This window comes from Protomyctophum parallelum, assembly GCF_964188405.1.
Source record: "Protomyctophum parallelum genome assembly, chromosome: 2".
NCBI classification, from domain to species: Eukaryota; Metazoa; Chordata; class Actinopteri; order Myctophiformes; family Myctophidae; genus Protomyctophum; species Protomyctophum parallelum.
The window spans coordinates 6,778,581-6,801,440 of NC_139699.1; the positions used below are offsets into that span (position 1 = coordinate 6,778,581).

The 22,860-nt window shown below is 41.6% G+C and overlaps 1 protein-coding gene across 2 annotated transcripts; it reads right to left on the reverse strand.

The window, feature by feature from the left end:
* Positions 1-3,692: 3,692 nt before the first annotated feature.
* On the reverse strand, positions 3,693-16,129 carry vegfd (vascular endothelial growth factor D). 2 transcript variants are annotated; one of them, XM_083759886.1, is made up of 8 exons: positions 15,430-16,129; positions 10,355-10,595; positions 9,424-9,544; positions 7,764-7,833; positions 7,413-7,540; positions 6,517-6,626; positions 4,668-4,821; positions 3,693-4,003 (listed from the first exon to the last, which is right to left on the reverse strand). In XM_083759886.1, the coding sequence occupies exons 1-8, from the start codon at positions 15,535-15,537 to the stop codon at positions 3,994-3,996; spliced, it is 942 nt and encodes a 313-aa protein (XP_083616012.1). In that variant the 5' UTR covers positions 15,538-16,129; the 3' UTR covers positions 3,693-3,993. The 2 variants fall into 2 exon arrangements, with proteins under 2 accessions (XP_083616012.1, XP_083616011.1); XM_083759885.1 differs by having other exon boundaries at positions 6,517-6,629.
* Positions 16,130-22,860: the final 6,731 nt, after the last annotated feature.

Consider the following 22,860-nt stretch of genomic DNA (forward strand, 5'->3'; position numbering starts at 1 on the left):
CTCTGGAGCTGATTGCAGATGCCGTTCCAGGTGAGGATATTGGGGCTGGGAAACACCTGCTGAGGTGTGCTCTGGAACCCTCTAGTGGCACAGAGCACTCACAGCACAGTTGTGGAGTCGATGGGGAGTGAGGTCGGTGCTTTCTTTGTGCTTTTCCCCTTATTATGCTGAAGTAAACTCGTAGATTGACTATTTTCGGCACACGACAGCGTCTTACAATGAAGTATCGGGCTACATCACACTCGGCGGTTCTCAAATTGTCATTTCAAAGACCCCCACAGGTCCCATGTGTGTGTCTCAGAGTTACAGTAATACAGACCTGTAAGGGTCCATTTGGCTGAAGGCGTAGTGCTATTGACTGTTTATAAACCACATAGATTCTGCTGCTTTCATCAGGCAATTAATCTGCGACCACATGTTAGATGTGGAGTCATCACATCACACCACCATATCCTAATTTGGTGCCGTGCACAGAGGAAAGAATTATGATGGGTGAGCACACTGTTCAGGCTGGGCAGTGTTTGTTTAATATTAATATAAGAACCACGCCAAATATCTGTCCTGCATGGTGTCAACCATCTACTTAACGCCATGCACTGTCTGGAGTCAGGTTGGACTGTCACCAAGGCTTACTCATTGTTATGCCTTTAAAAGGTGGAATATGTTTATACCGCTGGCTAAACAATGGTGCTTAAAACATAATTTCTTGACTCAATAAATATTAGCACTAAATACAAAAACTCTCCAGAGTTTTATGAATTGTTGCTGTTTGCTGTTTACAAGAAATGTGCATCGTGAAGACTGATCAAGATGAAATGGTTGTCAGAGGAGTGGTGCCACTACTAAAGTGGAAGGAAAGTTCTGACCTGTCATCTGATCATGTATTATTATCTCAATTGAATTATAGAAATGGAAACTTGGTGGTAATTTAGCACTGATGACTCAACACATAACTACTGTGTGTGTGTGTGTGTGTGTGTGTGTGTGTGTGTGTGTGTGTGTGTGTGTGTGTGTGTGTGTGTGTGTGTGCGCGCGTGCGTGCGTCACATGCTTTTCAAATTGTTGCCAGTTGCATAATCATTGGGGATCTGCAGAGGAAGCATCCACCAGAAGGCACTGTTCTTTTGCAGTAGAATTATTATATACTACTACTGTATATAGAGAATTATTATATACTACTACTGTATATAGAGAATTATTAGCTTACAGATCGGCTATTTTCAAATGATTTTTATACGTTTGAAAATGAAAACGTTTGTGAAATGAGACATTCTGCATAAAGAGTACTTTCTACGTTTGGTCCTTTAAAGTACATTTTGATACCAATAGTTTTATACTTTTACTCCAGTAGGCTACATTTTGAATCCTGTATCATTCTTTAGGTATTTCTATATTGCAGTAGGGACTTTTACTTAAAGGATCAAGTACTTCGCCACTTTTCAACCTAGCTTCATATAATTGGTCCTCACAATGTTAAAAAAAAATCTGCCTTACGATGATGTCACTGGTGGACGGGTTTCTGAACTGCCCACAGCCCACCTTGACTATTGTCCAGTTGTGTGGTCCAATGCAGCTAAAAAGGACCTGCGTAAATTACAAATAGCCCAGAATAAGGCAGCTCGCCTTGCCCTGAACTGCAATACTAGATCTAGTACACTGTTAAATCATCAGAAGCTGTCATGGCTGTTGGTGGAGCAGAGATTAGCTGCCAGTCTGGCTGGATTTTTTAGGAACATTTGTTCAAATAAAAAAACAAAATGCTTATATAAAAATATTAATTATACCAGCGATAGACATATACATAATACCAGACATGTTGCAATGGGTCGATTTACAGTGCCTAAGCCAAGAACTGATGCAATGAAGAATACAGTCATGTACAGGGCAATGACTTTCTGGAACTCTCTACCAGTATGCATTACAGACATTAAGGGTAAAAGGCATTTTAAGAAAAGACTGAAGGACTTTTTATATATATGGTAAATTGTAATTCTGTTTATTTTAATGTAATCTAGAGTGAATGCACGGTTGTTGCATGGTTGTTATGCTTTAATGTATTTATTTTGTGATATCTGTAATGTTGTTCTTATTTCAATTTTTGTATGTATATTATTCTGTGAGGACCCCAGGAAGAATAGCTGTTGCCAGGTGTAACAGCTAATGGGGATCCTAAATAAACTAAACTAAACCTACAGTATAAGACACAACATTAGTGATGACCAATTATATGAAGATATGGTTAAAAAGTAGTGAAGTGGTCCTTTAAGTAAAACATTTTAAGCCTTGAGTTAATGGAGATGATTTTGTTTTTGTCACATTCCTAAGCAATCATTTAATGGCCGGGTCATAGGTCAATAGGAGACTCAGTAGAAGACTCCTCCGGTCATCAAATTATTGGTTTATAGAGCACCTGAAGTCCTGACGTCACTGTCAGTAGAGGGCGCCAGTCCACAGGTTCGTGTACTTTTTATTTGCATTGAAATCCCCATAGGGGGATTTTAGATCTCTTCATATAAGAACTGTGTTTGAAAAATAAACCGATCATCCCGGCCTTTTCACTTAAAGGACCTATAACATAAAATTCAACTTTTCAATTTCTTTTGTGTTTTTGGGGCTCCCATGTGTGTTTTTTATCCCCACAAATAACCAATTTTGAACAATCAGGCCTTCATATCATATATGGGTGTTTTAATGGAAATTGCTCTCAGAAACAGCTCGACTGATTTTGGCCTCATCGTGATGTCATCAATGTCACCCTACTTTGTATAATTCCTCCTCAGTCTATGCTTAAAGCGCAAACAATCCAGACACTACATTTCCGGGTAGGCGGGGTGGCTGCAAACTGACATGTTAATTAAGTAAAAGAAAGAAAAAGTATTGATGTTTAATGTTTCGTGGTTAGTACGAGTCGAGTCACCGCCAGCTGAGCTTACGTCAACAAGGAATCTCAGGAACACAATGTGTTGACAGCTGGGCGTGACGTATATTAGCAGCGACATTGCTTTCATATGTAGTTTCATGGCATTTGCGGCCACATTAATTCCATTTTCTCCAGAAACTGACTGTATAAGAAATGAATGGACATCATTAACCACCCACAGCCACCCCCCTGACAGAAAGGCCCGGGATGATCGGTTTATTTTTCAAACACAGTTCCTATATGAAGGGACCTAAAATTCCCCTAATGGGGATTTCAATGCAAAAATAATAATACATGAACCTGTTTACTGGCGCCCTCTACTGAAAGTGACGTCAGACTTAGGTGCTCTATAGGAATGTGACAAAAACAATTCAAGGCTTCGTGGGGTGTGTAATTGATAGAAAATAAGACATTCTATAGGTGAACTACTCAAAGTAAAAGTTCCTTCCACAACTGCACATTATACATTACTCCGTAATATAATGGCTCCGTATTTTACAGACACTATAGTCTACTTTAGAAATTATATTATGGATTAATTAGGATTTTTTTTCTTTGAGTAGTTCACCTACAGAAATAGAATGTCTTATTTTCTATCAATTACACACCCCACAAAGCCTCGTTATTTCTCTTACCATGGCCACTCTGGGGCTAGAAGGAAGCTTATCTTTATAGAGGAAAGAGGATGTTCTGCAAATGTGTTGTTATTTGCATAGCAGGAAATTGTGACACAAAGACCACCAGTATTATTTTCAATGATACACATTTCCTTTACATGGTCACATTATAAAAAAATATCAATCTTTCGTGTTCTATCAAACTTAAAACGTAATGTTTGTTCAGTGCACAAAGGACAAATGTATACAAATCAAATATTAAACATGGATTTAAACAAGAAAAACATGTTAAATTATTTATCAACATGGGTCATGTGAGTTAATATCTCATAGGAAAAAAGCAATTAGTTCAAATGATTGGTATAAATAATACTAAATAAATTATAAGCCTTTTGTCTCTGCTTCTGTGCTTCTCGGGCAAGCAGATTGTCATTTTATTCCCACAGTTGACTGGCATCACTTGCATCTGTGAAGAGTGAAAGAGGAACCATTGATCAGCATTGAAAATGCACCACTTTGCACAAGATACAAAGTCAAGTCCCGACTCGTTAATTTAATTCAGAGACTGTACAATACAAATATATTTGAACACTCTAATAAGCTAATAAAGAATAAATTAACACTGGATTTTACTGTGTAGAACCTACAGACTCATTCATTAAAGTTATTCATTCACTGTATAGCAGTGATTCTCAAGCTTCAAGGACCCTCACTTTGGTATGCATTAAGCCATTGGCCCCATAACTCTTACAGACTCATAAGGGTCCATTTAGTTTCGAACTTATCACTTATCTGGGTCCCCCTGGAACCCCCATTAAGGACCGCTGGGGGTCCCTGGACCCCACTTTGAGAACCAGCGCACTAGCAGCTCACACAATACTTGGAGAATGTGTAAAGTTCTTAATGCAGTACATCTCCCCATTTGAGTGATTTATGGATATACCTTAGTCATGTAAATGCTGTGTATCTATACCATGGCTCCTGTCCTGTATTATCTACCAGGGCTCAACGTTACTCAGGAACGTGTGGGCTATTCAAATATCAAAGACACAGAGCAGAGACCTGTATAGTGCTCCACAATAGCTAAATAAATAGAGATAATGCTACTGTATGAGTCCACAGTACAGTACCTGCATGAACTGTAGTCAAAGTGTTTTTTCCTGGTGGCACAGATGGTAAAGTTGAGATGACAGTTGGATTTCAGGGGCGGCTGCGGACTAGGAAGGCAGTCACAGCGCTCCACATCGATCTCACAATCAGGCATCCATGTATTGAGCGGAAACTCTAAAACAGGAGAACGCAAAGGTTTACGCCAAATAATGAAGAAAAGGTAGTGGTGTCAACAGACAGTGGCAAGACCATTGATTGATGATTGAAGACCTACCAGTGAATGACGTAAATATCACAAAGTTGAAATATACAGTAGCCTATAAAATTCTGATTGTTAACCACATGAACCCTAGAATCCCTATTGATTGATTGATTGATTGATTGATTGATTGATTGATTGATTGATTGATTGACAACTTTATTGAAAAGTAATTCAAAATGCCTAAAAACAAGAAAGCCCGAAAGCTTGTTTCAATTGAGGTCCTTTCATTCTGTGATATATTACTAATTCCTATATTCTCGGCATATCATAATAAGCAAAGATTTGGCAAAAATAGTCAACCATTCGGTGCCGATTGCTGTACAACAATTGAAGTATAGGCAGGGGCGTTGCTGAACATTAAGGTTGCCCAACACGTGATATGTTGGCGCAACCATTACATGATGTTCTTTTTCTTTTGTTTATACCTTTCCATTAAAACCAGAACCCTCCCTGAAGTGGGAAGTACAGTAGGCCTACATTATTTAAAAAAAAGTTCATAAAAAAGGTCACAACAAGTCACATTGCAAGCCTGTAGATGTGCATGTTTTGCAAAAAGTTCTTTCAACGTTTTTTTAAAAGGATTGTGACATAAAAAAAAAGGTTTTGGAATTGTTCTTGTTTTTTTTAGGTTTTCTAATCTCAATTGCACCCAAAAAACATGAACTTTTAACATTCAGTAGATTTTCTGTGATCTGGGGTTTTCTGGCTCAAACAGGTGCTCTGATTTGCCGGCAGTAAGTGACGTAAGCAGATGTCACTGTTTCACTGTGTTGCCTGTTTTCATTGTAGCTCAAAAGGCCCAAAAAACCCCAAAGAAAACTTCAGACCACAGAAAATCCACTGAATGTTCAAAGTTCAGGTTTTTTGGGTGTAATTGAGGTCATAAAACCTAAAAGAAAAAAGAAAAAGAAAAAGAAATGAAAATGAATGTCATAAAACCTTTAAACTTACGAGTTGTGGTTTCCCAGAACTCATGGGTTCGAACTACTTCCTGAGCAAAGGCTGAAATGAGGTTCTGAGAAGCTTATCTGAAACCAAGCTGTAGCGCGTGGGAACAACAGAACCTGTCAAATGCATTACCCAGCACGTCTAGCCCCGTTTGGAACTTCAGGCTCAGGCTTAACCCATTCTGACCTGAGATCAGATTCATACGAGGTTTTCCACTGGACACACACTGGTTCTGATGAACCCATTCTGACCTGAGATCAGATTCTAAAAATGTCAGTCGTTCTTCGATTTTTCAAAAATAGCAGACCTACAAGCTCGTATCGCGCCACTCGGTGGCGCGATACGAGCTTGTAGATCTGCTATTTTTCAATAGATAAAGCATAACATGATGCTGACACCAAAATGGGTGCCCGGTCAGAATGGCTTGGCCAGTCAACGCCCGTCCACATGCGCAGCACTGCTTCCATAAGATTGCATTGGTAAAACATGGCACTGGTTGACTTCATAAGCTATGTAAGTGGTTGTTTCAACCCGCTCTGGCCCATTTCAACCTATGCAGGGATATCCTGACACGAAACCTCTTCTCGGAAACTAATAAATGGGGCTATAGCTTCGTTCTTGTAGCTGAAAAGAGGCAAAAGACCTACAGTGCAGTATACCTGGTTCGGTAGAGGGGTAGGGTATACACTGTTCTGCCATGCAGTCCCAGATCAGCCCACTGGCACACAGTCGTCTGGAGTCTTCTGCTTGGTGGTGCATGGGAGAACACCTGCTACCCCACCCAGCAGAGAAGAATGAAACATTGTGTTATCATTTTTAACTGAGATCTATGTGTATATGGCATTCTGTAGAGCCTTTCCGATCATGATTGTATATTTGGGAGCCGCAATGCAGATGCTGCTTCAAATTCCATCAAAAACATATTTTACAGTGACTGCGAGTTAAGCAGAGATTATGATAATAATATTAGCCAAATCATTTGGTTTGGTGTCCCAGACTGTTTGCAAAAAAAACAGAATGTCTGAAGTTGGTTTTCTGTCTGATACGGTAACGGTATTACAATTTACAATTTACAATTTAGGCATTTAGCAGACGCTCTTAATCCAGAGCGATTTACATTTAAGCAAGAACAAAAGCATGGGAATACATCACATAAAAGCATTTATCATGAAACATGCGTAAGCTAAGAAAGTAACAGTGGAATATCTATATAATGAAACTATACATACACTATACATATAAACTATACATATTTACTACTATGCTATAGATATGTACTATGGCGTGCTATGACTATATACAATGCAATTATAGTGCTGTCTACATAACATGCTATAAGTCTGTGTCAAATGCTATCTAAGTCTACAGAAATGCTATCTAAGGGGTTAGGGTAAGTGCTATGGGCCATGATGGAGTCTGAAAAGGTGGGTTTTCAGGCTTTTCAGGTATGGTAATAAATTTGCCGTAGCATTATCTTCTCTTGTGTTCTGGTGTAAATGTCACATGATCTCAATGACCAAAAACATGTTCTGGTTTAGGTGAGGCTGTGACTCACCCACTCCTCCTGTGCGGGCGGGCGTTGCGTCGTATTATGGAGGGCTCCATGCACTTGCACTCTGTGTGATTGGCTACTTTGATCAGCACAGGCTCCGGTCCAAACTTAAATGGAATCACACTCAATAGCTGAGTGGGGGAGGACATGGACACACGCACGCACGCACGCACGCACGCACGCACGCACGCACGCACGCACGCACGCACGCACACACACACACACACACACACACACACACACACACACACACACACACACACACAGCAAAAGAGAAAAAGTGAGATTGATCCATTTACAGTATATCTACAATGCAATATCCACGACAAGCTGAGGAGACATTTGAGCACTCACCGTTTTATTGACATACATGGTGGTTGTGTTTCTGCAAGTCACTCCCTCATTGTTGCAGCAGCCACTGCACCTACAAGGAAGGTGAACATGGCGTATCTTGGTTGGGGAAAAACTTAAAGGGTAAGACCACTTTTTTTGAGGTTTGGGTTGTGTAGTTACTTTGCCATGATGCATCTCCAAATGTGGACAAGAAATAAAAAAAATACTGCTCCAGTGATTATAAATTGATAATTCAAAATATGCTCCTCATTGACTTACATTGTAAAACAGCTCTCAAAGTCACTCTTTTAACGTAAACAAACACAAAGAAAGTTGATTCAGACAATATAGAGCATCACCAAAACTCATGTGGTTTTATTTTTTCATAAAAATGTTAGATTCCTGTTGATTTTACTATTTGAAGATCTGGATCCGGATCCACGGATCCAGTCCGGGTTTTCTTCCCAATAAAATGGACAAATCAACAGGAAGATAACATTTTTATGAAAAAATAAAACCACATGAGTTTTGGTGATGCTCTATATTGTCTGAATCAACATTGTTTGTGTTTGTTTACGTACTAAAAGAGTGACTTTGAGAGCTGTTTTAGCTACAATGTAAGTCAATGAGGAGCATATTTTGAATTGTCAATTTCTAATCACTGGAGCAGTATTTTTTTATTTCTTGTCCACATTTGGAGTTGCATCATGGCAAAGTAACTACACAACCCAAACCTCAAAAAAAGTGGTCTTACCCTTTAAATACATAAAACTGTAATACATTATGGCACTAAAACGGGATACTCTTTCTATGAAGCCCTATAATGCTTTATACAGTACATAAGCCAGCTCAGTGGTTCTCAAAGCAATCAGAGTTCCTTGAGGGGAACTGAAATAGAACTCGGTGCCGATCCATTTGGCTGTAACTCTCAGTTAAATTAACACTTAGTTTAAGTTAACCCAACCTTTCTGTGTGGAGTTATTTGCATGTTCTCCCCGTGTCCCCTGGTGTCTAAACTATACCTCCTCTGGCCAGCCGGGGCTGATGGAGGGGAAAGGAACTGGTCGGAATAATGTGTTCCTTCCACATGCTACGTCCGGCCGGGGGAAACTTTCCCCTGTCAGGTGAAAAGAAGCAGCTTGGACTCCTCATGCATAGAAGGAAGCATGAGGTCAGTCCGCTGAATAGCAGATTATGCAAGCTCACTGCACGCCTGCAGTGCATCTGCTAATTTTGACAAATTTGGAAACATTTTTGAAAGTGATTGTTTTTTAATCATTTTGAATTTTTTTAACACAAATCTTGGCTTGTGCGTGTAACTGACACAAAACATTTTCAGATGGGGGTCCGCAGGCAAATAATTGCGGGGTCCTTAATTGGTCCTTAATGAGAACTCCTGGTTTAGAAGACAATATAATGGGCCTCAGGTCTTAACCCATTCTGACCGGGCACCCCTTTTGGTGTTTTAAGTTAACTATTGAAAAATAGCAGATCTACAAGCAGATCTACAAAAATAGCAGGCCTACAAGCCACCGAGTGGCGCGCTACGAGCTTGTAGGTCTGCTATTTTTTTTTTATCGTGAAAATGCGGCACAAATCTTTGAACATATATTCTTTCAGAAGACATTTTTTTAATTATTTCGACGTCAGGCCTAAAGGTCTTAATGGGTGAAAAACTCACCTGTGGACAGAAACACAAGGTGGCTTGAAGAACATGGATGGGTTGGTGCCCAGTTCCTTAGCCACATCAACACACGTCTCCCTGGGCATGCACTGTGTCCGCTGCCACTCCTCATCTATGGCTAAAGAGGAGACAGCATGAGACACAATAATTATTATTATTACCCTTATTATTATTAATTTAATTATTAAATTGCCAGTAAGGGAGGAGTAAAAGTAGCAATAACATAATACAGCACAATAATGTGCTATATGGAAATATTGTTACAGGGAAAAAGTCCTGTAGCCTATTCAATTTTTTAATTGAGTGAAAACATTGACAAAGAAAGAAAAGAGGCCGCACAGCTCGTATAGTCACGATGCTAGAAGCTTTTATTGAACTGACATTTTGGCAAGGAGGTTTGCCTTCTTCAGGGTATGACACAAAAGGGGTGAAACTACTATTTATGAAGATTTGGACAAAGGTGCACTCACATCTGGTCAACACGCAAAGTTGGTAATTGGTTGCTGGCAACAATGATAACTTTATTTATACATCAATATAGAGACAATTGAGTAAAAAACACAAATAAATTGTAATGCATTAATGTGTTCATCACTTTTTGGATTACCTACTGTATGTGCTACTGCAGCTTAACTTATAATAATGCTTTATTATGTATCAGTTATTATATATGCCTTATTCAATCTAAATATGTAGCCCACCAGTGGGCCGTGAGGGTATTGCAAGTGGGCCCCCAATTTTGGCTATCTAAGAAATGTATATATTCTTCTTTAAAACCATGGAGACTCTGTTTTCACTGTGACACCGCTTTGCCCTTCCACAGCCGTGTTAAGTGGTCATATGATGGGTCAAGGTGGGCCGCAGTTCTGCAAACGCTTATGAGATTTTCAAGGGGGCCCCGATCCTGAAAAGGAACTACTGTTCTGACCTTTGAGTATCTCCAGGTTGTAGGATTCAGCAGCATAGCGTGTCGACCGATGAGATCCCGCTGAGGAAGAGGAGGAGGAGGAGGAGGAGGAGGAGGAGCGGAGCTCTGTCTGGGCCTGTGGCTGCTGCAGCTGCAGGCGACACTTCCACAGCTTCCAGTCAGGGAAGTCTGTCAGCCTGAGAAGTTCATCCAGGCTGGACGCTGACCTCACCTCTCTCTCCCACTGCTCCTTGCTCAGAACCTGCCAGGGACACAACCATAGTTGTCGTGAGTATAATGACCTCATCCTCAATGCATCATCTAAGCCAGGGGTGGGCAACTGGCGGCCCGGGGGCCACATGCGGCCCCCAGCTTCACTTCATGCGGCCCACATGAATACTGATATAGTATTGATTTCAGCTGTTGCAATTCCAAACCCGCTTTAATTACTTCATGACTAGTATTAAAATGTTATTGTCTTTTTGTGTCCAATGTAGTTATGTTAACAGTTCATATAAAGTTAACATAACTATAACTAACTGCATTTGAAATTCAATAAAAAGGTTACTTGTCAGGATTCCAATTCAAAAATAGCAAAAATTATTCCGATTTTCAATTAAAATATAGCAAAAATTGCTGATCTACAAGCTCAAAACGTGTCGAAACGCGACGCGTTTTGAGCTTGTAGATCGGCTATTTTTGCTACGACAATAATATGTACCGTGGCCCTCTGGAGTAAGTGTGGACATATATTGGCCCTCGCCATCGTCAAAGTTGCCCACCCCTGATCTAAGCAGCTTACATTTAGCAAAAGAAAGAAAATAAAATGTATGTATAGGCTACCTAACCTGATATACTCCACTTGCTGGGAAACATCCTCATATTTCAATTAGACTCAGATCGCCCCTTTGTGGCCATTCTAGAGAACACATGTATCTGGTTGCTCTCAAATATTAAAATGTAGCCAATTTGAATTAAATGTAGGATTGTCAAAGTGTGAAATTGAAAGCAACAATAATAGCAAGTTGAGGTCACTCTGAATAAAAACCATCGCTGTTGGTATTCATCCTCATTTGGTGAGGATATTCTACGGCCATTTGGGCTGTTTCAGTCCTGCCAGATGAAGGCAACAGAAATGCAGCAACAATAATAAGTACCACAGACGAAAAACAGTCTAAGTCCAAATTTCATTCTGACCCCTCCACGAAAAGGCCTCATTGTCCTGAACCCTTATCTATCATTTATACATTATGGATCAATAGTGTGGACTTAGACAGTTTTTCGTCTGTGGCATTCAATTACTAAATTAAATTTGCAAACATATTCAGATTTCTATATTTTTATTAAATCTGTAGTGTTGATCCAACTCTTATAAGGCCAGTCCACGGCAATGAGTCTCCAACAAAACTGTTGAAATTGGTTGCAGGGAGTCTGAATTTACCCATTGCAGATCGGTGCAGTTTTGGGATTCTGTTGCAAGTTGCAACTCATTGCATGGTGAAGCATTGGTGTGGACTGGCCTCTTTTACAGGGGTCTGAGATCCCTAGGGGGTCCTCTTCCAAACCACCACCTTACTACAGGGGTCTGAGATCCCTAGGGGGTCCTCTTCCAAACCACCACCTTACTACAGGGGTCTGAGATCCCTAGGGGGTCCTCTTCCAAACCACCACCTTACTACAGGGGTCTGAGATCCCTAGGGGGTCCTCTTCCAAACCACCACCTTACTACAGGGGTCTGAGATCCCTAGGGGGTCCTCTTCCAAACCACCACCTTACTACAGGGGTCTGAGATCCCTAGGGGGTCCTCTTCCAAACCACCACCTTACTACAGGGGTCTGAGATCCCTAGGGGGTCCTCTTCCAAACCACCACCTTACTACAGGGGTCTGAGATCCCTAGGGGGTCCTCTTCCAAACCACCACCTTACTACAGGGGTCTGAGATCCCTAGGGGGTCCTCTTCCAAACCACCACCTTACTACAGGGGTCTGAGATCCCTAGGGGGTCCTCTTCCAAACCACCACCTTACTACAGGGGTCTGAGATCCCTAGGGGGTCCTCTTCCAAACCACCACCTTACTACAGGGGTCTGAGATCCCTAGGGGGTCCTCTTCCAAACCACCACCTTACTACAGGGGTCTGAGATCCCTAGGGGGTCCTCTTCCAAACCACCACCTTACTACAGGGGTCTGAGATCCCTAGGGGGTCCTCTTCCAAACCACCACCTTACTACAGGGGTCTGAGATCCCTAGGGGGTCCTCTTCCAAACCACCACCTTACTACAGGGGTCTGAGATCCCTAGGGGGTCCTCTTCCAAACCACCACCTTACTACAGGGGTCTGAGATCCCTAGGGGGTCCTCTTCCAAACCACCACCTTACTACAGGGGTCTGAGATCCCTAGGGGGTCCTCTTCCAAACCACCACCTTACTACAGGGGTCTGAGATCCCTAGGGGGTCCTCTTCCAAACCACCACCTTACTACAGGGGTCTGAGATCCCTAGGGGGTCCTCTTCCAAACCACCACCTTACTACAGGGGTCTGAGATCCCTAGGGGGTCCTCTTCCAAACCACCACCTTACTACAGGGGTCTGAGATCCCTAGGGGGTCCTCTTCCAAACCACCACCTTACTACAGGGGTCTGAGATCCCTAGGGGGTCCTCTTCCAAACCACCACCTTACTACAGGGGTCTGAGATCCCTAGGGGGTCCTCTTCCAAACCACCACCTTACTACAGGGCGGTCGCCAAATCTTTGAGTGATACGATTCAGAGGGGAACGAGGGGAACTGCGAGGCGTTGTGAGCTTGTATTTTTGGTAAAGCAGTTTGGTGTAGAGTCAGACTGTAGAGAGAAAAAATACCAAATCAAGTCCAATGGTCAAGTTTAGTATTGAGGCTTGAGGTTAAATGTCTGATAATACACATGAAATAGAGAAGATAATAATGTGTATATTAAAAAACAATAACATAATGATCCGTGGAACGGCAGTTTGAATCCTCCTGTAGACCTGTGTCCACACGTCTTGTCCTTGGGAAAGACACTGAACCCTACGTTGCCTCCAATGGGTCGGTCGGTGTGAGATTGCCACCGTCGGTGTGTGAATGTGGGAGAGGATGCTGGCGTCGACTGTTCGCCGCTTCACCTCCCAATGTATGAATGAATGAACCATTGTAAAGCGCTTTGAGCACATCGAAAAGCGCTATAAAAATGCAATTAATTATTACTATTATATTTGTACAACACTGATGACAGTACTGTCAAACACGTCTAACTATCTATGAAATATATGAAAACGTTTCAACACAGTTTTATACGATATAATGTAGTGGGGGTCCCTGCTTCATCTCACTCTCAGCTAAGGGGCCTTAATTGGCCTGAATAACATTGTAGACCCCTGCGTTAACCCATTCTGAACGGGCACCCATTTTGGTGTCAGCATCATGTTATGCTTTATCTATTGAAAAATAGCAGATCTACAAGCTCATATCGCGCCACCGAGTGGCGCGATACGAGCTTGTAGGTCTGCTATTTTTGAAAAATCGAAGAGCGACTGACATTTTTAGAATCTGATCTCAGGTCAGAATGGATTAATCAGACCAGTGTGTGTCCAGTGGAAACCTCGTATGAATCTGATCTCAGGTCAGAATGCGTTAAAGTGAACATCCATTCTCAGAGTTAAAACAACACTGCAAATGGACAGCTTGCCAAGCATTATGCGTTGCATGTCTTTCATGTTGTTTACACTTGGGTTTTATATTTATATTTCACTTAAAAAAAACCCAGCAACAATGAAGGCCAAAAAACATCAAATGTCTCTGTCTCATGTAAGCCTGCCCTACAGTACGTATGTGCCTTAGTGTTTTGGTTCAGACATTTACTGCCATGTCTTGCTTGACCAAATAAAAAAGTTAAAAGAGAATTCTCAGTATTAGCGCAGAGCAGCCAAGGGCATGATGTGGCTGAGCGGATGGAGTTGAACATGAGGACTTCCTCGCTTTATTTATGAGGCTGAGAAGGCCAAAGCCCTGAGACTGGCTCGTACTGCAGTTCAACTGCTGGGGCAGAAGGCAAGGCACGCAGGGACGGCACTCATAGAAGATCACACTTATTGTCTGCACAATGTTTTCTTTATTTCCTCTGGACTTATTGTAACGACACAATCCCCTCTGATGTGTTCATCTGTTCAATATGTTGGGGGAAGAGGGTGGGGCAGGCTGACTGCTTCCACTTAAATCAGAAGAAATAACAACAACAGAAAAATAGGGAGGTTTCCTCTCAGCAGTTTCTACCGGGGAGACGAGCAGCACTAATGAGAACCAGAGGGAGAGAGAGGGAGAGGGGGGGGGGGGGAGAGGGCTGACAAGCAAATTGTGGGGAAAAAGGGAAGTGGAATAAAACAGAGAGGAGAAAATAGGAGCATCATGAACACAAACATGACATATGAACAGAGGAAGAGAGAGAAGTCGCTGCCAGAGGGGCATGAACGTGGGGAGTGGACCGGTGGTGGGATGAGGACTCTGAGGACATTTGAAAAGCGCACTGTGATGCAGAACAAGTCACAGATACCCAGCCTGCATTATGTTGTGATGCAGAACAAGTCACAGATACCCAGCCTGCATTATGTTGTCACAGTCACAGATACCCAGCCTGCATTATGTTGCGTCATTCAGACGCATGCTGCAATCACTCACACTTCACCACACCACGCAGTGTGACGACGTGAGTGTTATGAGCATTAACCCATTCTGACCTGAGATCAGATTAAAAAAATGTCTATAACATCCTGACAGTTTCATTATTAACCCATTCTGACGTGAGATCAGATTAAAAAAATGTCAGTCGTTCTTTGATTTTTCAAAAATAGCAGACCTACAAGCTCGTAGCGCGCCACTCGGTGGCGCGCTACGAGCTTGTAGATCTGCTATCTGCTATCCCCCCCCCCACCCCCCCCAAAAAAACTCGATTCTCATTGAAATGAATGAATGACTTGGCATTCGCCCTCATAGGTAGAATAAAAATGCATGTCAGTATAACACTGACATGCATTATGCTATAGCTAAACCAAGCACTTCATAACAGAATATAGTTTATGACCACTTACCCCACTCCCCCCTTCTCTGTGCATGCTGTGGCTCACTTCCAGCCAGCTTAGCTCCACCACCAGCATCACTATGAAGGACGCTCTGCACAGAGTGCGTTTGGTGGTCATTATCAGCCGTTCCTGTTTGGTCTGCAGCTTTAGAGTATAGCGCTGATAAGTCTCAAATTGCAAGAAGCAATGTCGTCGTTTTGGCAGAAAATTATTTAAAAAAAAACTTGATGCAGGCTGACTCTCTGAGACCAGTCGTTTCCAAGGCTGGGCAATAAGTCCCCAGACCACACACAGTCCGTCCTCTGGATGTGATCTCCCAGGAGCACTGCAGGAGTATTATGTAGTATGTTATGTTTCTGAGCCAGACGCAACCTGTCACTGCCACCCAGACAAACCCCCTAGCCAAATGGATAGCAGAGAGCCATTAAAACAAGCACCTAATACTGCGGAAGCTTTGATGCTGGTCTTGAGGTGTCCAGTTAAATAGGCTACCAGGCAGGCAGCAGCCAAGCAATGACTGGGAGAAAAAAGAAGAAGAGAAAAAAAGAAGGCGGTGTAATTCAGGATTCCCCTCCAAGCCTGTCAACTTGTCAACTGTCTTTTTTAGATGCTCTCTCTCTCCTCCACGTTACTCCAAATGTGTCCCAGCTAGGGCTTAGTTTTGGGAGACTTGTCAGGGCCTTTTGTTAAGACGATATGTGGACACTCCTCTGCGTTGAAGCTCCTATTCATCCCTCTCTCTCTCTCTCCTCTCCCCTTTATACTCCCAACTCCCACCTCTAGTCTGGATCGCAGACTCCCCCCAGCCACTGGAGGAAGCTACTTCATACAGTCATTAGGGGTATCCACCACGTATTTTTCACTTCTAGACTTGGCCAGTTCACAGATTCCCTGAACCCACTGTGACGTGTCTGTGTTAAAGGGCCTTGGGCTCTCTGACAGCAGCCTTTCTGTACCTCTGGATGTGGATCTGCACAGCTTGCTGTCCTCCTGCCTAACGACGTTAGGTGATCATCTCTCTGTCGATCAAATATCACCAATAACATCCTTCTACAGTATCTCTGCATCCAGAGCTGCTGAACGGAGCCTTGACGCAGCAGTAACATGTGTTTTAAATGTGATCCAGACCTCCGTAATATGCCGGGGAAACAAGAAGCCGACAACACCCCTGCTCTAGTCTATACCCACTACTCCACCCACTACATGTATTCTTAACCCATTCTGAACGGGCACCCATTTTGGTGTCAGCATCATGTTATGCTTTAGCTATTTAAAAATAGCAGATCTACAAGCTCATATCGCGCCACCGAGTGGCGCGATACGAGCTTGTAGGTCTGCTATTTTTGAAAAATCGAAGAACTTTTTTTTTTTTTTTTTAATCTGATCTCAGGTCAGAATGGGTTCATCAGACCAGTGTGTGTCCGGCGGAAACCTCGTATGAATCTGATCTCAGGTCAGAATGGGTTAATCACTTGACTCTGTGTTTGCTTGTCTCGGAGCAGAGCAGACGGAGCACCATGAGAGAAAATGCAGAGCACTATATTCATTTGCAAATGGTAACTGCATGACCACACACGTATATGTTTGTCTGTGGCTTAAAACAGAACTAAGCCCTAAGCCCTAACCTAAAGTATGGTGACACATAGTTCATGATGAATAACGTGTTTCAATGAGCAAAACTATACAACCACTACATGTACGTACAACTTTTAATGTAGGCTACTAGCTAGCCCATACTGAACGGGAACCCATTTTGGTGTTAGCATCATGTTATGCTTTAGCTATTGACAAATAGCAGATCTACAAGCTCATAGCGCGCCACTCGGTGGCGCGCTATGAGCTTGTAGGTCTGCTATTTTTGAAAAATCGAAGAACGACTGACATTTTTAGAATCTGATCTCAGGTCAGAATGGGTTAATCAGACCAGTGTGTGTCCAGTGGAAACCTCGTATGAATCTGATCTCAGGTCAGATTGGGCTAGATGTTCAGACTGCTACGTGGCCTTCCAATGTAAATGTGTCAGTCCGCATGCATGAACATCTAGTCTCGCATTATATTGTATATACAAAGTCTCACTATATATACAAGCTCATATATATACAAGCTCATAGCGGGTCACTTCGTGCCGTGCCATGAGTTTGTAGATCTGCTATTTTTGGCCTTCAGGTGTTAATGGGTTAAGTTGAACAGTACAGAGCGGTCATACAGTAGTCACACAAACATTTTGTACATTTGTAACCCTTATAATAAATGTTGATAACTACCTGGGGCCTATTTCACGAAACTTGGATTAACTAATCCAGGATTTAGGCCAAAGCCAGGCTTTTTAAATCCTGATCTTTACAGCCTGGTTTATTCCGTTCCACTAAAGCCAAGCGAGGCTCAGAATTGGTGGATTTGGCGAGCCGGGATCAGCAAGCCTGGCTTAATAGACAGTCTGGCTTTTTGGCCCAATCCCAATCCACTCCCTTGCTGACTCAATGAGCCCTCACTGACTTAGCTGCGCGTTCATGTGAAGTCTGCGAGGGCTTGAGGGATGTCCCATTTGAAATCGGTAAGTCAGTGAGGGCTCAGCCCCGCCCCTTTATGTGCCCTTTGCCAAAGTCAGCGTCGATGCTGACTTTAGGCTGACTTTGGCAAATAAATTACCCACAGTTCATAGCGTTACCAGTGGAATGAGGGGGATCCTCCCGTCAATCATTTAGGTATGCAAATTAGTTATGTCTCGCGATTAGAATGTCAACAAACACAATAGTGCTTTCTCACTGTTCTCAAAAGGAGACGGAATGGAAGGATATAGGCTATATATTTAATAATAATAATATTAAGGGAAACATGATGAGAAATTACTAATGAGCAAAGTAAAATAATATGGAAATGAAATGTATAATGCATATTATTATATATGAATATTACAACTCATATCACACAGGAAAGTGTATTTATTTAAACTAATAATAAAACGATCATCTTAAATACTAAAATAGACATGATAGACATGTATAAATAGGCCAAGCATGTAGGTAGGCACTGGCTGTGAATGAGGACAGTTTGTATAAAGTGATGCAAAGTGTCATGAATGGCGGACTCATCTTCAAAGTGCTGTCCCATTTCTTTCACAACAATTTGGAGCCCTTGCAGCCTCTCACCCTCAAGCACTTACAGCTGACGTCATTAAAGTCAATGAGGGTCCAGGGCTCAGGGCTTGAGGGAGGCAATTGGGATTGGGCCAGAGTCTCTAGACCCCTTATGTGGATCACAGATTTACTGATCCTTCTTCTTCATGCGGTATTATGGCAGTTTGCATCCTTAATAGTTGCATTACAGCCCCCTTCTGTATCTCATTATCTTTACTAATCTATTCAAGACTTACTGATACAAGGACTTAAGCTTCTAAAATAAATACTGCTGCTGTAATTAAAGAGAGAACATACTCTCAATAGTGGATAGACTGAATGATTAACTACCCCAAAAATATAGTTTACATTTTACCACTACTATTAACTTAAAACAGAATTCTTAATATTGTAAGCATAATGATATTGTCGCATTGTGATATTTGGCCATAACTCCCTCCTCTGAGGGAGCTACCTTTGGGGAAGGGGGTTGTTGTCCAGACAGGTCCGGGTCATGGGTTCATGTAGCATGCCAAAGTTTGTGCTATTGCCATTGAGAATGCATTGGGCGTTTAAGTTAAATAACTCAGAAACTACAAAACATTTCAAAGTAAAAAGTTCCAGCATGTGTCTCCACAGTAAGCTGAATTTTACAAAGTGTGAATGGAGTTTCTAGGTGAAAGTGATTTTTTTAAGTGCCACTATCTGCCTATAAATGTCTCAAATTTGAAAGCACTATATTTCTAAAACGATGAAACATTTCAAAGATTCCTTTTCAGGCACACATGTCCACCGTAGGATGAACCTAAATAGGTTTGAATGGGGTTTCTAGGTGTAAGTATGTAGGACTAGTAGTGGGTGAAACGTTACAATGGTAATATGTTGTAAAACAATGAGTAATGGTAATATTTAGTGGTTTTCACTTTTACAAAAAAAAATATATAATAATATAATATAATATAATAATTCTTCTTAACCGTGCACTTGCACGACAGCAAACCTATTCATGGGGAACATTCACCAAAAGCAGCTGATCTACAAGCTCACAAGCTGTCATGATGTTGTGCAGCCTATATATTTTGGTTATTTGATTTTATATAGTGCTTAAATTAGTCCTTTAATGCAGACCGATACAAATAAGGCAACATAAACCCATAATAATTGAATAAATCTGGAAAACATCATTGGTTTGTGATCAGTTTGACTGCTTAATGAACAGTAAAGACATCAGGATTAGGTTAAACCAGGCTGTTAGCCTGGTCCGGAGCAGGCTAAGTCCAAAGCATTAGTTTCCATGGTAACTTATGTAGCATCACTTTCATGAAACCGAATCAAGCCTCAACATATCCAGGTTAACTGGTTAAATTAATCTGGCAAGATCAACCAGCTTTCATGAAACCGGTTAAGCACTGATCCAGGATATATTAAGCCAGGATATGTGTTAAAGCCCGGCTTAATCTCTAATCCAAGTTTCGTGAAATAGGCCCCTGTACAGTATATGCATTTGACATCTTCAGACGTTTGCCATAAAACATATCTTAAACAAGCACTGCTTCCTGTGTGATCTCTTCCTCCTCGGTGGTCATTAAGGATGGACCTAGAAGACAAGACACCGCAGCTCATTAAAAGATTGAATGTACACAGTTTGTGACCTTTGTGACCTTTTGAAACACTATGATCATTTGGATATGTCATATACCGTGTTGGACCACAGGGACTCTGAGGGCTCATCAGCAATGAGTACCCTGGCCAAACAAACAATAGAGCACCGAAGTCTGACGTCACTTTCAGTAGAGGGCGTCAGTCCCCAGGTTCATGTATTTGTTTAGTTGCATTGAAATCCCCATTGAGGCGATTTGAGATCGCCTCATATAACAACTGTGTTTGAAAAATAAACATGTCACCCCGGCCGCTTCACTCATATGGATATGAAGAATCAACTGACTGAGAGAAAACGCTAATGTTACTGCTACTGAATTCGTTAGATTTTCGCTAGAAGCAGACTGTATCATATATGAGTGACTGACTGTTGCAAACGATACAGAGACACCTCCCTAACAATAACGCCGAGACAGCTTGTTAATTTTTGGACCACAACGCTTATAGTAGACGATATTAAGATCACCCCATGTTATTCTCCATAGAGAAATTACTTCTGCGAACCAGGGGAATCGAAGGGATGAGCGAGTTACGTCAGGACTTCGGTGCTCTATAAGTAGCTCATTATAAGTGCCTGATTATCCTAAAGCCCAGACAACATTGATAGAACATAATCAGTCTGTTAGAACGGAGGTCCTGTAATAGATTTAAAAATGATAATAACTGAGTATGAGAACCATGAGACCAAGAAGAGATAAAGTTAAAACCAAATGTTTAGTGCTGTCTTTACCTTTGAAATGAGTGAATTGCCCTTTAAATCCTGAAGTTACCAAGACAGCCACCTTAAAATAGCATCCCGGAATTGGATGAAGAACCTTTTATGAACCATAGAAAAACCCTTAAAAATAGAAAAGACCCAAAATAGTAACGTTAGAAAGACGCAGTAATGAGGACAACTGAGTGAATTAAGGTTTTAGAATGTTTTAGTTAGTAAGATCAATTTTTACAATGAATGTGTCGCATTCGGAAATACATTACATAACCCATTCTGACCGGGCACCCATTTTGGTGTCAGCATCATGTTATGCTTTATCTATTTAAAAATAGCAGATCTACAAGCTCGTATCGCGCCACCGAGTGGCGCGATACGAGCTTGTAGGTCTGCTATTTTTGAAAAAAATCTCCTGATTCTGACCTGATCTCAGGTCAGAATGGGATAATAATTTACAATTGTCTCGAGCGGTCCCGTATAGTCCTCTTTTGCCCGTGGGTCGTGGTGGATAATACAATTATAGTCATAATGACGCAATGTTGTTTGTCCATTGTGATTGGAGGAACGTCCCACTCTGTCGGTCAGCTCAGAGTTGTTTGTAACTGTCGTGATTGGACGAGAAGCTTCCCACATTGGCGAGGACCCACGTGGAGTCGATCTCATTGGTCCAGCACATTGATGTCACTTCAGGCCGGGAGAGCATGAAGGCTGTGGTCATCGTGACCTGATAAGACTCTCTTTCCCTACAAAAACAACAAACTGTCTCCTGATAGTGTGTTGGTTTTGTTGACACCTTCCAAGAGCTGCTATCAACTTGCCATGGCCAAATAATACATGTAGGCTAAAATCAAAACAGGGCTACAGTATTGTAAGTTAACTTGCTGGGGAAATACACTGAGGCCCCTTTTCCACCGGTTGGTTCCCAGTGGGAACCGGTTCAGTTCTTTTTGGTTTTTAGTCCATGAGCCAGAGCTCCAAAATTGAAACGTTAATTATGAATTGAGTGTGCAAAACCATACCTATATTAGATTGTTATCACCGTGAAACTTCCCCAATTGTACTTACATGAAGACAATGATCTATTGTATTAAAAAAATTACATTTTTAAATATGCAAATGAGGCAAAATCTGATCAACCGGATGGCATATGGTGACATGACACTAATAGGCCAGTGGTTAGATATGATAGAGACATCTCGGACCGGACAAATAGATAGGGAGAAATGTCCAACTTGGCCTTATTTGTAAACAAGTCATCAATGTATCCATCTATTTGTAAACAAGTCATCAATGTATCCATCTATTTGTAAACAAGTCATCAATGTATCCATCTATTTGTAAACAAGTCATCAATGTATCCAACTATTTGTAAACAAGTCAACAATGTATCCATCTATTTGTAAACAAGTCATCAATGTATCCATCACTGTGATTTGTTTTTAACCTGGATAAAATGTTCATCTTTCAAACATCACAGTATGGTGCAGGTCATTTAATTTTAAATAACCAGCCCTAGGTGAGTGCAGGTTTGAAGCCATCCAACATACATCTTTAGATCAACCCATGCAACAACTACTAGATTTAAAAGCATTTCATGCATTATTTCATGGCACTTTTCTTTTAGCTTTTTTTCGGGAAGACATATGGAGTTATTGGGATATACTGCGTTATGGGCTGTACAAACCAGACCTAATTAATCCATTCTGAACAGGAAAATAGCAGATCTACAAGCTCATATCGCGCCACCGAGTGGCGCGATACGAGCTTGTAGGTCTGCTATTTTTGAAAAATAAAAAAAAATGAATTTTTTTTAGAATCTGATCTCAGGTCAGAATGGGTTCATCAGACCAGTGTGTGTCCAGTGGAAACCTCGTATGAATCTGATCTCAGGTCAGAATGGGTTAAGTTTCCCTGGATATGTGTATAGAGTGCAGCAAAACAAATAAGATGCTA

Excerpts from the sequence above, each read along its gene's own strand:
- vegfd (XM_083759885.1), bottom strand. The coding sequence starts at position 15,537 with ATGACCACCAAACGCACTCTGTGCAGAGCGTCCTTCATAGTGATGCTG. Across the intron at positions 7,834-9,423 it reads CCTTGTGTTTCTGTCCACAG|GTGCAGTGGCTGCTGCAACA; the intron begins GTGAGTTTTTCA and ends CCTTCCTTGTAG. Across the intron at positions 7,541-7,763 it reads CCATGTATGTCAATAAAACG|CTATTGAGTGTGATTCCATT; the intron begins GTGAGTGCTCAA and ends TCCCCCACTCAG.